Raw genomic sequence first — 13,955 nt, 5'->3', positions numbered from 1 at the left:
ACTAGCCAAAAGTATGCTATACTAATGGCTAATCTGATATTTGGGGATATGAATCACTCAGGCCCATGATCTAATGATAAATGAAATAAAAGGTCAGCAGGCTGCTGTCAGAGGAATGCTGGAGGAAGACCAGAAAAAGCTGAGGAAGAGTTCTGGGCAGCAGCTTGTAGCTCTATCCCAAGTATAGATAATATTGATAAGGGATGGGGGAGGACTAGAAAGAAACAGAGGATTGTGGCAGGATATGCTCTATACATAGGTTTCCTGGGTTTTTTAGTGTGTATATCGGGTGATTTACCTGAGTAATAATGTTTAGAGAGGAGCAATCAAGGACTAATTCAATTTTGAAGCTATTTTCTTCTCTAATCACTCTTCCTATCTTATAGGAGGGCTAAGAAGAATGTTAATACCTAACAAAATATTTGATATGGCTGAGCACCAGTAGTTCACATCTGTAATCCTAGCTACTCAGAGGATCACAGGTCAAAGCCAACCCAGACAGAAAAATAAATTCCTGATATTCTTAGGCAGCAAAAAGCCAAAAGTGGAGGTATGGCTCAAGTAGTAGAGCACCAGCCTTGAGCAAAACACAACTATGGGAAAGTATGAGGCTCTGAGTTCAAGCTCTAGTACCAGCACAAAATATTTTATTCACCTAAACATTTAATCAAAAATGTGGTGCTTACTACTATCTTAGTCAAAATGGTAGATGACCAAGTGAGAAATGTACCTAAGATGGGGTCAATTTTTTTATTATGTGCATTTTGTTGACTTCTGCTTTAAAATGAGAGGTTGGAGATGTAGCTTAGTGGTAGAATGCTAGCTTGCATGCATCACAGCTTGGGTTCTAACCTCAATACTTCAAAACCAAATGAATAAATAAATGTGAGGTAGTTCATGCCATTCCTCCAAACACATTGTTTCATATGTTTGGGAGATGGAAAGTCTTTTGAGTGTTAGTTACAAGAAATGAAAAGGACTTTGTTGCATAACACTTAATAATAGTGATAATTTTTGTGCTCCCAACTCTATTTTTTAGAAACAAACAAAACCAGTTAAACTAGAAGTCTTTCAGAGTACACAACTCAGTCAAAACATGATGTCAAGAGAGCTGAAATTCTACCATTAGATTTCCATATATGAATGAAATTGTCCGATTCAAATGTGATAGCTGGAACTAAGAAAGAAATTTGAAAAAATTGGTTAGGAGGAAAGGGGAGGACAGTGGGAAGGGACAAATGGCAAGTTGATCTTAATCAGCAAGGAGAAACCCTTGAAGATTCAGTAAAAACTATACTTAAATAAAAAGAGAAAAGAAGATGTGAAGGGAGAGGATGGAATTTCTCCTAAGGACACATGTTTGTCAAAAATCAGCCCTGGTTACTAAGAAAGCAATAAGAACCTCAGTATGTGGACAGCTGATTAATTCACAGGCTTATTGTGCTAGATATTTTAAGTAAAATGCATTAAAATCACTTTTATAACTATGGAAAGTCTCTATGGCACACATATAAACTAGTCTTCATGTGCCACAGATTGATAGCATTACTACACAACATATTTAAATAGTGAAAGATGAAAAAAGTTAGGAAATCTAGCCTATAGTACATTATTGGCCAATCTGTGATTTAATTGTCCATGTGTAATGCACATATAATGATAGAAAGAAAAGTAAAATATGTGGCTTCTGCCTTCAAGAAATTTAAAACCTAGTTTTCGAGACATGCATATCATATATATTTAGAGAAGGTCTAAGTTTGGTATAAAAATCAATGACCATCTGCTGATAATAATAGATACAAGCACTTGAACATGGAAGAGGTTTCTATAGCCTGGAACGTTCATAGGAAGTTGTTGGGAAATGAGATGGCAACCTTAAAAGTCATGTAGGATTTGGCCAATCAATCATTACTGAATTGTAACCAACATGGTAGAGCAAAATGATTTTCTAGTGGGAAAGTAGTGAGAACCAAGCTTAGATCTATAAGCGAGATGCCAAATAACAGAAACTATGGAAAGCTGAGCAGAGGGCTTTAGATGTGATTGGGCACAGAACTGGGTTTCAACAGAAACAATATGGGTTATGGAGCAGGAGATAGATGAGATAGTGACTGTTTTTGTGTGATTAGCCTGACATCGTTTCGTAGTAGGAGCTCAAAATACATCGTCCAGATGATAGTTAATTCATCATAATAACCTCTCATTGAGGAAAAGGAAATGTAGCTTCTATTATTCCCAATTTTACAGATGATCCCTGAAAGGTCTCTGACTCAAAGAAAGGCAGAATAAAAAAAAATAGAACATTGCAATGTTCAATGATTCCTAAGAGGCAGCTAAATTGAATTCTTTTATTTCTGTGACTCAGGTAAGGGAAGTACACGATGGACCTTTGGGCTCAAGTGCTATTTCTAGCCCCCCCCCCCCACTGCACTAATCATGTCCTATCATGTGTAATCCTACATGCCCTCCCCCACAGTGCCAGCCTATGGCTTCAAACCTCAGCAATACCCTCTCCACAACGGGGACAATGGTTACGTTGACCAAGGCAATGCTATTCAGATTTTTCTACCTCAATTGCAAATGTGATTAGAGGAAGGAGTAAAGGAGATAATAAAAACATAGCTGATGATTTTTTTTAATTTTTGAACATATTTGTTATCATGAGGGAATTTTATTGGGACATTGAATACATGCACATTGGTGCATTTTAAACAAATTCACACATACCACCAATATTCCCATTGTTCTCCCTTCTTTTCAAAAAGCATTTGGTGGGTTTCATATATGCACTCAATATCCACATATGTATATAAAGTCCTTCAATTGTCAAGTTTAATATCTAGAATAAAGATCTAGCTAACAGTGCACAGAAGTGTGAATGGTCAATAAGTGCATAAAGACATGCTCAATATTCTTAAAACATGAAGGAAATGCAAAACTACACTAAAATGAGAATGACAATCTTCAAGAAAACAAAACAAACAATAATAAATGCTAGTGAGGAGGTGGGGTCAGGGAGAGGGATGGAAATGCTCATATACTGTTAGAGTATAAACTACTACAAGTATGGAAATCTATATAGTACATTCTGGTACCACACATAATCCTTCCAATTTAGGTTTCTTGATGATAGTTAAATGAAGAACTTTCCCAGACAGGCACTGGTGGCTCACACCTGTAATCCTAGCTACTGAGGAGGCTGAGATCTGATGATTACAGTCCAAAGTCAGCCGAGGCAGAAAAGTCTATAAAACTTTTCTCTCCAATTAACCACCAGAAAACTACAAGTGGTGATATGACTCAAAGTGGTAGAGCACTAGTGTTGAGCAAAAGAGCTCAGGGACAGAGCCCAGGCCCTGAGTTCAAGCCCCATGACTAACAAAAAAGAAAAGACATATTTTCCTGAGAGAGCAAGGGAAGGGGTAATATTGTCGAAAAAGAAATGTACCCTTCTTCTGACTTATATAACTGTAACTCCTCTGTATATCAACTTTATAATAACAATACAAAATAAATGTATTGTTTAAAGAAAAAAAAAACAAAAAAAAACTAACGAAAAGAATTTGCACAAGTTAATTCCTCTTGGCACATTTTCTCATTCTCCTTATACATCTTGTTTTCTTTTTTGGCAGTATTCAAATTTGAATTCAGAGCCTCATGCTTCCTATGCAGGTGCTCTACCACTTAAGCCATGCCCCCAGCCTATTTGACTGAAGTTATTTTTCAAGTAGGGTCTCTCTTGTCTGCCCATGCCAGCCTTAAACCATGATCCTCCTACAGCAACATGGAGGCCTCCCATCTATCTACCAGATTGCCATCTGCTTATCTATATACCTATACCTTTGCTCAAGGAATTTGCCCTCCACCAAATAGAACCTAACAATACTTTGGGGCAAACTTATCTTTTGGAAACTTTTACTTCTTCAGGTCAGCTACTTCTATTATACTAAGTTCACAGATTTGTAATCATTTCATAGTTCTTTTTTATCATTTGATATTTCATGTTCCTTTTTTTTTTTTTTGGGTCCGGTTGTGGGGCCTGAACTCTGGGCCTGGGCACTGTCCCTCAGCCCTTCAGCTCAAGGCTAGTGCTCTACCACTTGAGCCACAGCGCCACTTCTGGCTTTTTTCTTTTTGCTTATGTGGTGCTGAGGAATCGAACCCAGGGCCTCAGGCATGCAAGGCAAGCACTCTACCACTGAGCCACCTTCCCAGCCCTTTTTTTTTTTTCATGTTCCTTTTTAAATCCAAGAATATTAAAAAAAAAACAAAACAAAAAAAAAAAAAACCTTTGGCTGGGTACCAGTGGCTCACACCTGTAATCCTAGCTACTCAGGAGGCTGAGATCTGAGGATTGCAGTTCAAAGCCAGCCCGGGCAGGAAACTCCTTAAGACTCATGTTTCCAATCAACCACAGGAAAACCGGAAATGGTGCTGTAGTTCAAGTGGTAGAGTGCTAGCCTTGAGCTGAAGAGCTGAGGGGCAGCGCCTAGACCCAGAGTTCAAACCCCATGACAAAAAAAAAAAGATTCACCTCTAAAGGTAGATCATATAAATGTACTTCTGTATTTATCCAAGAACTCGGTGCTAGGTGCCAATGTTAGGCAATGTTTTCTACCACTTAATTAAACATCTCCAATAAAGTGTTGATTCTAAATTTAAAAGTAGATGAAAACGAATTTAAAAATTCTTTAGTAGGAAATTTAAAAATTCTTAATGTTTAAAAGAGAGGCACAGAATAAAATGCAACCAATGTGAGTCTGGTGCTGGTGGCTCACACCTGTAATCCTAGCTCCTCAGGAGGCTGACATCTGAGGATCACAGTTCAAAGTCAGCCAAAGCAGGAAAGTCTGTGAGACTTATCTCCGCTAAACTACCCAAACGAGCCAGATGTGGCACTGTGGCTCAAGTGGTAGAGCACTAGGCTTGAGCAAAAATAAGCCCAGGGACAGAGCCCAGGCTCTAGGTATAAGCCCTAGGACCAGCACACAAAATGAAAACACAAACATAAGAACATTTAGTGCTCCACCTTTATGTTATAACAGATTTAAAACTTAATTGAGAATATGTTTCTCACAAACACTAATATAAATATCTTAAACTTTTCAGTATGTTTTTAACTGAAAGTCTCAAAGACAAAAATAGGTTTTAAACCACTAAAAAAGTAAATATTTATGTGAAAAGAAAAAGGGTTGTTGGTTTATTATATTTTTAAAACTGTTCTTTAAATGTTGTTCATGAGTTCAGCTTCTGGGATGGAAATTTCCTTTTAGTTCAACATTACAAAACTAAGCACAAATTAAGTACAAAAATTCATACCTTCAACATGTGGTGTAATAGGGCAAAAATGTTCATTACCACAATATTAAGAAATATCAACAAAATGCATTTGAGTAAGTAATTCATAAGGAAGAGTTTGAGTTGGACCTAATCCTGGATTTTCTTTCTTCACTCCAAGTTTCTTTTCTATTTTAAACCAGTGGCAACAGAAATTTCTTTGTTTGAAGGTCAGGAATGCTGAAGTCTTAAGTGATAGAACAGGTAGCCCAGCTTCTGCTTCAGGCTTCTACTTAGCATCTCTCCTCACAAGGAGAAAAACATTGTGGATAAAGTCATTTTGTTTTTAATTTCTGTAAAAACCCTTTTTCCTCTAGCAATCTTCATAATTCTCTAAAATAAACAGTTGAAAAGCTATAGGTCAGTCAGTCACTTCACCCTGATTTTTGGAAATACGAAACATTTATGCCAAGAACACATGGCTAATTTATGTTTTCTTGCTACTCTCTAAGGCCTAAATGTTGCTTGCTCCTAAATTTAATGAAACTGGGATAACTGTTATGGTTGAGTGATATGTTTCTTCATCTCATCTGCAATAATTTCCCCAAAAGAATGGCAAAATAGATGAGGCTCAAGGGTCACATGGCATGCTGTGAAGTTTGTTTTTAAGGTATTGTACAAATTCAGCTATGGAGAAAACTGTATCACAAACAAGTACTTAAGAAACATGTCTAGAGGGGGGAAAAAGTGTGAATAAGAATTTAGTATTTCATTAAGATGGAGAGCTATGGGGTGGTTCGCGTGGTTAGAGTGCTTGCCTAACAAGCAAACAAGGCCAAATGCCACCTTGTGGGGGGAAAAAAAGCTGGAGAAAATGACAAATACTGTCCTTTCCGTTTTTCACTGAGATGCTGGTCTTATGCAAATTAGGTTAGACACAGTAATCAGACTTTTCAGAGTATTCAGTGCCAGGCAAAATTTCTAATTTTAAAATTCTAACCCACCTTCATTAAGATTTAAAAATTCAAGCGATAGCCAAATCAGATAATTAAACAAAGCAGGGAGCAGTAAGAAATACTGAATAGCAAGCAGTTCCCAAACCATATAAATCAAATAAAGTCAAGACAAATCAAATAAAGACCAGAGACCACATAAATCAAATAAAGTCAAGACAAATGAAATAAAGACCAGAAACCATTTTCTCCTCAGCACGCAGTGTTCCCCAGAATCACAAACTTGATGAACAGGGAGGCACCCCTGATGTGTGCATGCACGCACACAGGCAGACCCAGGCGCGCACACACAATAGAACTAGAGACACATGGAGACATTCCCTTCAGCGGCAAACTTTCTATGTGGAGCGATCTCTTTGCCACTTAATGGAAAGCACAGTGGTGCAACCTCATGCACTTTTTTGCAGATCAGAGGAAGCAAAAGTGTAGTTAATATTGTAAAGTCCTAATTCTCTGGATAAAATCACAGGCAGAACTGAATGAATGGAGTGTGGGGCAGGGTGGATGGGGGAAAGGGAGCCAGGGAGCAGAGCAGGGAAAAAGGTTGAGAAGAATGATCAAGGCTCTTGGCAAAACTTGAATGGATTAACCTTTAACAAAAAGCCCTACTATTTCCGATTTCACATTTCCATTTCTTCCTGCTCCTCTAATTTTTTTGTGAAATATACACAAACTTCCTGGGACTAGAAGCAGGCTTGCGGTAAATACAATTTAAAGGCCTGGAGCTAAAAACATTCCAGGAGTCGAAGGCTAGATATGTATCCTATACAGAAAGGATTTTTTAAAATCGCTTTTGTGCTTAAAATACATAAAATGAGACCGACTTTTAAGGAAAAAGATGAAGACTGTGCATCAATAAATAAATTCTGGCTCTAAGGCACGGTGCTTTTGCTTTTCTACTAGAAATTCAAGTTCTATTACTGGTTGAAGTAACAATGGTACTCTCCATGTATATAATTTTTTTAACTTGGAAAAAGTTTGTTGTCACATTTTTAGGTTATGGAGGACTGAGGCATTCGTGGTTTTAATCTCTAACCTCTTTGTAAATGAGTTGTTTAGGCTGAAGGGGGAAAAAAATACATGCTTTGCAAAGTTACGCTGGTATGAAAAACAATGCAATGTCTCTCAACATCCCTTTTTCTTTTAATAAAAATAAAAATACGAAGGCAGAGTTGAGTAGATTAAAAAGTTGGGTCGTGTACAGTAGTCTCTTGAACTGGACCAAAAACAAAACAAAACACAACAAAAAAAACACCTTCGTTCCACTACAGGTAGCAATCATATTATAGGAAAGGCAGGGAGAGGGGGATGGGAAGTCATTTCCTCGGCCAGTGAGAACACGACCCTCCATTTCTCACGCTACTAAGGACCTGGGCCAGGTCGGGGAGAGAGATGTAACTCCTCTCCGAAGCAGCAGCACCGCAGGGGAAAAGAAGTCATCTCGCTCTTCGCTCTCTCAACGCGCACAGGAAGAGCCCAATTCAATGTGACTGTCACCACCACCACCCCTTGTGTTGCTCCGCCCCAACTTGTTGGGGGGTACTAGTTGCACATTACCCCCACAAATTCTAAGACATCTCAGTGTATTCCAGGTTGTCTCTCACCCCCGCCCCCTCCCCAATCTTCAACCTTAACTAGGCTCACGAAGTGCAGGTGTCTGTAGTTCTGGCCTATTTTTATACTCCTGCCCCCCCCACCCTCGAGTCATAAACCCCATCCAGTTGTACGCCCCAGCCTCTCGTGCAAAGCACCATCTTTCTTCCTCGTGCAAAGCACCATCTAAACCTAGATGGCAGGAAACACCTCTAGCTCAACTCCAGGGTCACCTGGCCAGAGGTACTGGCCCTGCCGTCAGGGGATCTTTGGGGCTGCCCGCCAGTGGTCCCCAGTTGTTTAGCTCTGGGCGCGATCGAGTTCCCAAGCAGTCACGTGGGCGGCAGGGGTGGCCTGGGCTTCCTCACCTGCATCCCGGGCACTTGAACAGCCACTGGTGAGTGGGCCATGGAGGCGATGGCTCCCTGGCACTGATCCTGCACTGGCGCCTTGAGCTCAGACTGGCTCCTCCTCCGGGGGTAGGTCGGCGGCCCTCCCAGGCTTTTCGATCGGGGCCTGAAAGAACACGGAGAAGTGGGGTTACTGAGCTGATTGATGGCTTGCCGCCTCGGGCTGGGAAGGTGAGCGGATCGTGGCTCAGCGCGGCTCCGTGGGACTCAGTTTACCTTTCTGTCACCTGCCCGCCGCGGTGACTTCCGATGCCGCTGCTGCTCCTCTTCCTGAATGTAGGGCTCAGTGCGCGGTGGCGGCTGGAACCTGAGCTCGAGTGATGCCGCTCTTCTGCGCCCCGCCGCTTTAGGAAGAGGAGGTGGAGGCACCCCAGCAACCCGCCAGCTCGCCCTGCCTGGGAGGCGGTTGGGGGCGGTCTTGCCGTTGGCCCTGCCCCCGCCCAGCTGCCGGGCAGTGTCTGAAGAGCATAGGCTCCAGGCAGCGAAGAGCTTTGGCTAGGGTTTCTGGAGCCCGACAACTGGGACACTCTCCTGGCATGCGGGGAGTAGCCCCCCGAGTTTGAGACACTGGGAAAACGGCCGGGCCTGGAAACAGAAAGAAAAGAATTGGGGAAAGCCTGGGATTAGGAGGGCGTCCCACAAGCGGCCACGTTGCAGGCAGGCATGCGAGTCTGGAGCGCGTGCAACCTCCCAGACGTCCTAACTTGAAACTGGGGGAGTGTTGGAAGTTTTGCTTGGCTCCCCCACCTGGCTGAGGGTGGGGCCACAGAGAGCCGCCAAGTTGTTGGATCCCAGCTCCTTCCCGTTCTCCGGGCTCCCCAACCACACGCCGAACCACTGGGTAGATTCATAGCCAGCTCTCCTGCTTTGGGGCTTCGTCGCGCCCAGACATGCTTCAGGCAACTTCAACCTAAGGCTACCTCTACCTCTTGGACCCTCAGGGAGAGAATGTCCCGGTTCGGGGCTTCTTTCCAAAGTTCTGCACGTGTAAAGCACAGGGAAATAGGAAAACAGATGGTATGACGGCAGAAACTTAATGAGGGTAATAGAGGCGAGGGAAATGAGATTGGATCATTAGCAGTAGGTCTTATTGAATAGAGCAGGCACCGCCTCCCACACAATTTCAAGTTCCACTCCTGGAAACAAACTCTTTTGAGAGTCCCCTAATAACAACAGTAACAATTATAATAGCACTTAGAACAATCTCATTAGGAAAGCACCTTGAGGGAACACCAAAGAGGTTAATTACATTTTGGAAAAAAAAAAACTATAAGTGCTTCATTAAAATGAGAATGAAGTTCCCTACCTTGCAGTTTGTTAGAGGCCTGTGCACCCAATATGCTCAATGTGGCTCCAGAAGACTCTATATAAATGTGACTGCTTTTTTATGTTTCTCCAAGAATAGCATCTGATTATTATCAATAATATTATTAATGGATGTCATTGTCTTTGGGCCAGGGGCCGCCAAGTACTTTCTATGCGTTATCTTATTAGATCGAGCTTGATGAACGCCTTCTGGGGTTGGACTGCCTGCCCCCATTTAACAAATGAAGAAAAGAAAAAAAAAAACGCTCAACCAAGTATATAATTTAACTCAAATCTGACACAATTAAACAGTAGAGCGACAAATTCCAACCAGATTCATTCACCTGGTGATCAGCTTACTACTTATAGTAGTCTCTGTCTGATATTAAAGATTATAAAGGATACATAATAGTTTCCTTACTCTGCCCTTACCTGGTGGGAATCCCTAATATGGTCTCTATTTCTCTCTCCCCAGCCCAACACACACAATCTTCAGTGCCATCTAAACTTTAATGTGCACACAAATCTCCAAGGGTGTCTTACAATGTGGAGATTTTGATCTAAGTCTGAAGGGAGCCAACAGTCTGCACTACTGACAAGCTCCCAGGTGGTCCATATACTGACCATCCTTGAGGCCTACATTGAGTTAGCAGGGATCTAAATCCAGTTCCAGCATTTAAGACCTACGCAAGTGAGTCCACTGAGTCTTACTAGCCATTCTAAGCCTGCCTTTGTGCTCCTTCTATGGCTAATAGATAGAGGCATTGTACTGCTTTTTTCTTATGCATTGTATGTGATTTGTCCAAGATAATTAGGTCCTTCAGACCGGATGTTGGAAAACTATTCAAGTAGAATACCACCTCTCTGAGACCAAGGTTTTCTTCTCTTTTTTCTTTTGTTCTAGTACTGGGACTTGAACTCATGGACCTTAAACTTTTGTTTGACTTTTTTTGCTGAAGACTGGTACTCTACTGCTTCAGCAACAGCACTTTTAGCTCTTAGCTTGTCAATTGGACATAAGAGTCTCAGGGTTTTTTTTTTTCTGTCCAGACTAGCCTCCAACTGCCAGCCTTATAGTTCTCAACATCCTGAGTACCTAGGATCACAGGTGTGAACCATCCACCTGGCTAAGGCAAACATCTTGTTCATTGTTGTATCTCCAGAGCCTAGGCACCGTGGCATATAGTAGGCCTTAATAAATATTTATTGAATGAATGAATGAATGTACAGCCTTTGAATTCTTCACTAAGGTTTACTAGGTATATACTAACTATTCTGTTTTATTGATGCCGGGCTGAACTGCTAGGCAATGATCTTGCTGACCTTTGAAACTGGTCACTTTACCAGCTGTTATACTCTTATTTATTTTTGTCTCCTAGATTCTTTCCAGAAAATTTTAATTTTACAACTATTTAAGAGCCAGTCATGTGATTTTCCCAAAAGACACTGCCTAGTCAAATTTCTTACCTTATTTGAGTGTACTAACAACCATCTGTTTATTGATAGAAACCATTTGGATTTTTACATGGGTTTCTTTGTGGGTTTGCTTATGGTTTATCATTATATGTGTATATATGTTGTGCATGTAGGTGAAAAATCTTGTGAGACTGTCAGCATTTGAACACAATTAAAATTTCAAGAGCAGAAGGAACTCTTCTCTCTGCCCTTTAGACTTCCGTACAGTTCAGATTCTTTTTTTTTGTTTGTTTGTTTGTTTGTTTTTTGGGGGGGGGTCCGGTCATGGGCCTGAACTCTGGACCTAGGCACTGTCCCTCAGCTCTTCAGCTCAAGGCTAGCGCTCTACCACTTGAGCCACAGCACCACTTCCGGCTTTTTTTTCTGCTTATGTGGTGCTGAGGAATCGAACCCAGGGCCTCATGCGTGCAAGGCAAGCCCTCTATCACTGAGCCACCTTCCCAGTCCACTAGCTCAGATTCTTAATGTATATAAAATGATAAAAAGCAAGTATCCTCTGATTCCATGCATGACACTTGAATATTTTGAAATGCTAACTCAATCTAATAACATAAGTTGAATATGTCTTAGCTGAAATATTTGAGACCAGAAACGTTTCATATTTCAGAATGTTCCAGATTTGAGGCTTGCTGCATAGGTTACTTATTGAGCATCTCTGTTATGAAATAGCAGATATAAAATAATCCAAACTCCTAAAATAATCCAAAATCCAAAATGTTTTAAGCATCATATTGGAGCTAAGGAAATATTACATTTCAGATGCTTTGAATGTTTCATTTTCATATTAGGTATGCTCAACCTATACATTCAAATACATTTCCACATCTTTATGTAAAAAGTTCCTTGAGGAAAGACCATATATCATATTCTTTCTACGAGCCTCATAAGGTATAACATAGCATCTTGGATATAATTTGGTACTTGCTCGATTCATGTGAGCTCATTGGCTATGAATACTTAATAACTACATAAATAAAGATTATGCACAGTTTAAGCAAAATCAGTGAATTCTTAGTACCCCAACAATTTATCAACTTAATTTTACCATCTATGTTTTAAATTTCCTGATATTTATCATGCCTGCAATATTAAATATTTAACTTTATCCATGTTTATAAAGATTTAATAAATGGATGGGTTTACAGCAAAAGTGTAGGTAGAAGGAAATGGTCAAACTATAATAGGGAGAATGATAAATTGGGCACAGTGGCTCAGGCCTATAATCCTCACTACTCAGGAGGCTGAAATCTAAGGATCAAGGTTCAAAGTGAACCCAAGCAGAAAAGTCCATCAGACTCTTACCTCCAACTTATCACCAAAAAGCTGGAAATGGAGACGTGGCTCCAGTGGTAGAGTGCTAGCCCTGAGCAAAAAAAAGAGCTGAGATACAATGCCCGGACCTTGATTTCAAACTCTAGTACCAGGAAACACAAACACACACACACACACAAACACACACACACACACACACACACACATATGCACCCACACACACATGTGCATGCGCACACACTAGGGACAATGGTGAGATAATATATTTAGGCCATAGTTCTCAATCAGAAGCAATTTTGCCTTCTGGAGAACATTCTTGGGTATTACAAATGAGGAGGGGATGCTACTAGTATCTGATGAGAAGAATCCAGGAATGCCGATCATACTGCACAGGACAATCCAGACAACAAAGCATTACCTAATCCAAGGAAAGACCATATATCATATGCTTTCTGGTAGCTTCATAAGGTATAACATGGTGCTTGTATTTGACCACTATGCTCTACATTCTTTGTATTAGAGTCAGTCTACTAAACCAGAAACAGAGTTGGGAATAATTTCTTTAAGGATTTTCAACTCAATTTAGTATCTATCTATGGTGGAAAAAAAAAGACCTACAAGACACTGGGCCATATCAAGTATTACTGAAAATGAAGCAATATTTTTTTTGCTACTTTTGCACTAAATCATAAGCCACGTGTCCCCAACAAATGAATGTAATGACAAGAAAAGCTAGGCTTTTGTTATCCACCCCCACTCCTCCTCATACACAACAGGCATTTGAATGTTTTACTTCAAAGTAATATTGAACAGAAAATAACTTTAAGGAAGAAATTGATTGGCTTAAACAAATAGACTCTGAGTATGTGCTAATGTACCAGGCATTACCTAAGAGCCTTCAAATATGTTAACTCATCAAGATAAATGTGACCTCTTGCTCTGCTTTAGAGAATGTAAAGGTAAGGGTTCACATTTTGGGCTTCCACATTTTAAGCTTAATGGCGATATTGAAAAACAGATAATGTATAAAATATAATGGCAAATTCAGGCAATGATGTGAATTTCGTTTTATTATTCGAATATTTGAAATGAAGGGAAATTATCTGGGTAATTCTAGAGTTATACTATCTACTAACAGGAATATCTTGATTCTGATTCTGTGCTGATACACAGAAGTACAACATTCGAGGATTTTTTTTTAATAAAAGCATATGTGATACCTCCAATCTCTACTCTCTGTGGGTATCAAATTGGAAACTGTAAAATAATAGCTCTTGCAGATGTTGTATCCTTGCTATGGTCCCAGAAAAGCATCTCCAGCAAAAAAGCCTATTGAATCAGTTCTTAGTTGGGGAACATTAAATCTGTATAATTGCTGAATTCTCTGGAATAATTTTGTACCTTTTGGGGTTTGCAGGCTACTCTACCGCACTGTCATTTATAACAGAAACTATAGCATCTACAACTGCACAAGTGAACTTTCTCACGAGCTTTACTTCCTGACACTACTGAGGGGAATAGAGCACCAGAGGAGGTGGGTGGAAGCAGATGCTGCTTAAGCAGTTTCCTGCTTATAGCAAGCCTTTACATATACACGTACTTGCTTTGC

General features: G+C 40.4%; 1 protein-coding gene across 2 annotated transcripts in view; it reads right to left on the bottom strand.

Annotated features, from left to right (window-relative positions):
* The window catches only part of Stk26 (serine/threonine kinase 26), a 51,861-nt gene extending 43,215 nt beyond the window's left edge, over positions 1-8,646 (bottom strand). For both annotated transcript variants that reach the window (XM_042665801.1, XM_042665802.1), the window contains exons 1-2: positions 8,510-8,646; positions 8,252-8,399 (exon numbers count right to left, since the gene is read on the bottom strand). In XM_042665801.1, coding sequence (XP_042521735.1) covers positions 8,252-8,293 — 42 coding nt within the window. In that variant the 5' untranslated portion in view covers positions 8,294-8,399; positions 8,510-8,646. The remainder of the gene's footprint in view (positions 1-8,251; positions 8,400-8,509) is intronic.
* Between the last annotated feature and the right edge of the window lie 5,309 nt (positions 8,647-13,955).

The sequence above is a fragment of the Dipodomys spectabilis genome, unplaced genomic scaffold, assembly GCF_019054845.1.
Source record: "Dipodomys spectabilis isolate Male_0828 unplaced genomic scaffold, ASM1905484v1 ptg000347l, whole genome shotgun sequence".
Lineage (NCBI taxonomy): Eukaryota > Metazoa > Chordata > Mammalia > Rodentia > Heteromyidae > Dipodomys > Dipodomys spectabilis.
This window is presented reverse-complemented; position numbering and strand designations above follow the sequence as displayed.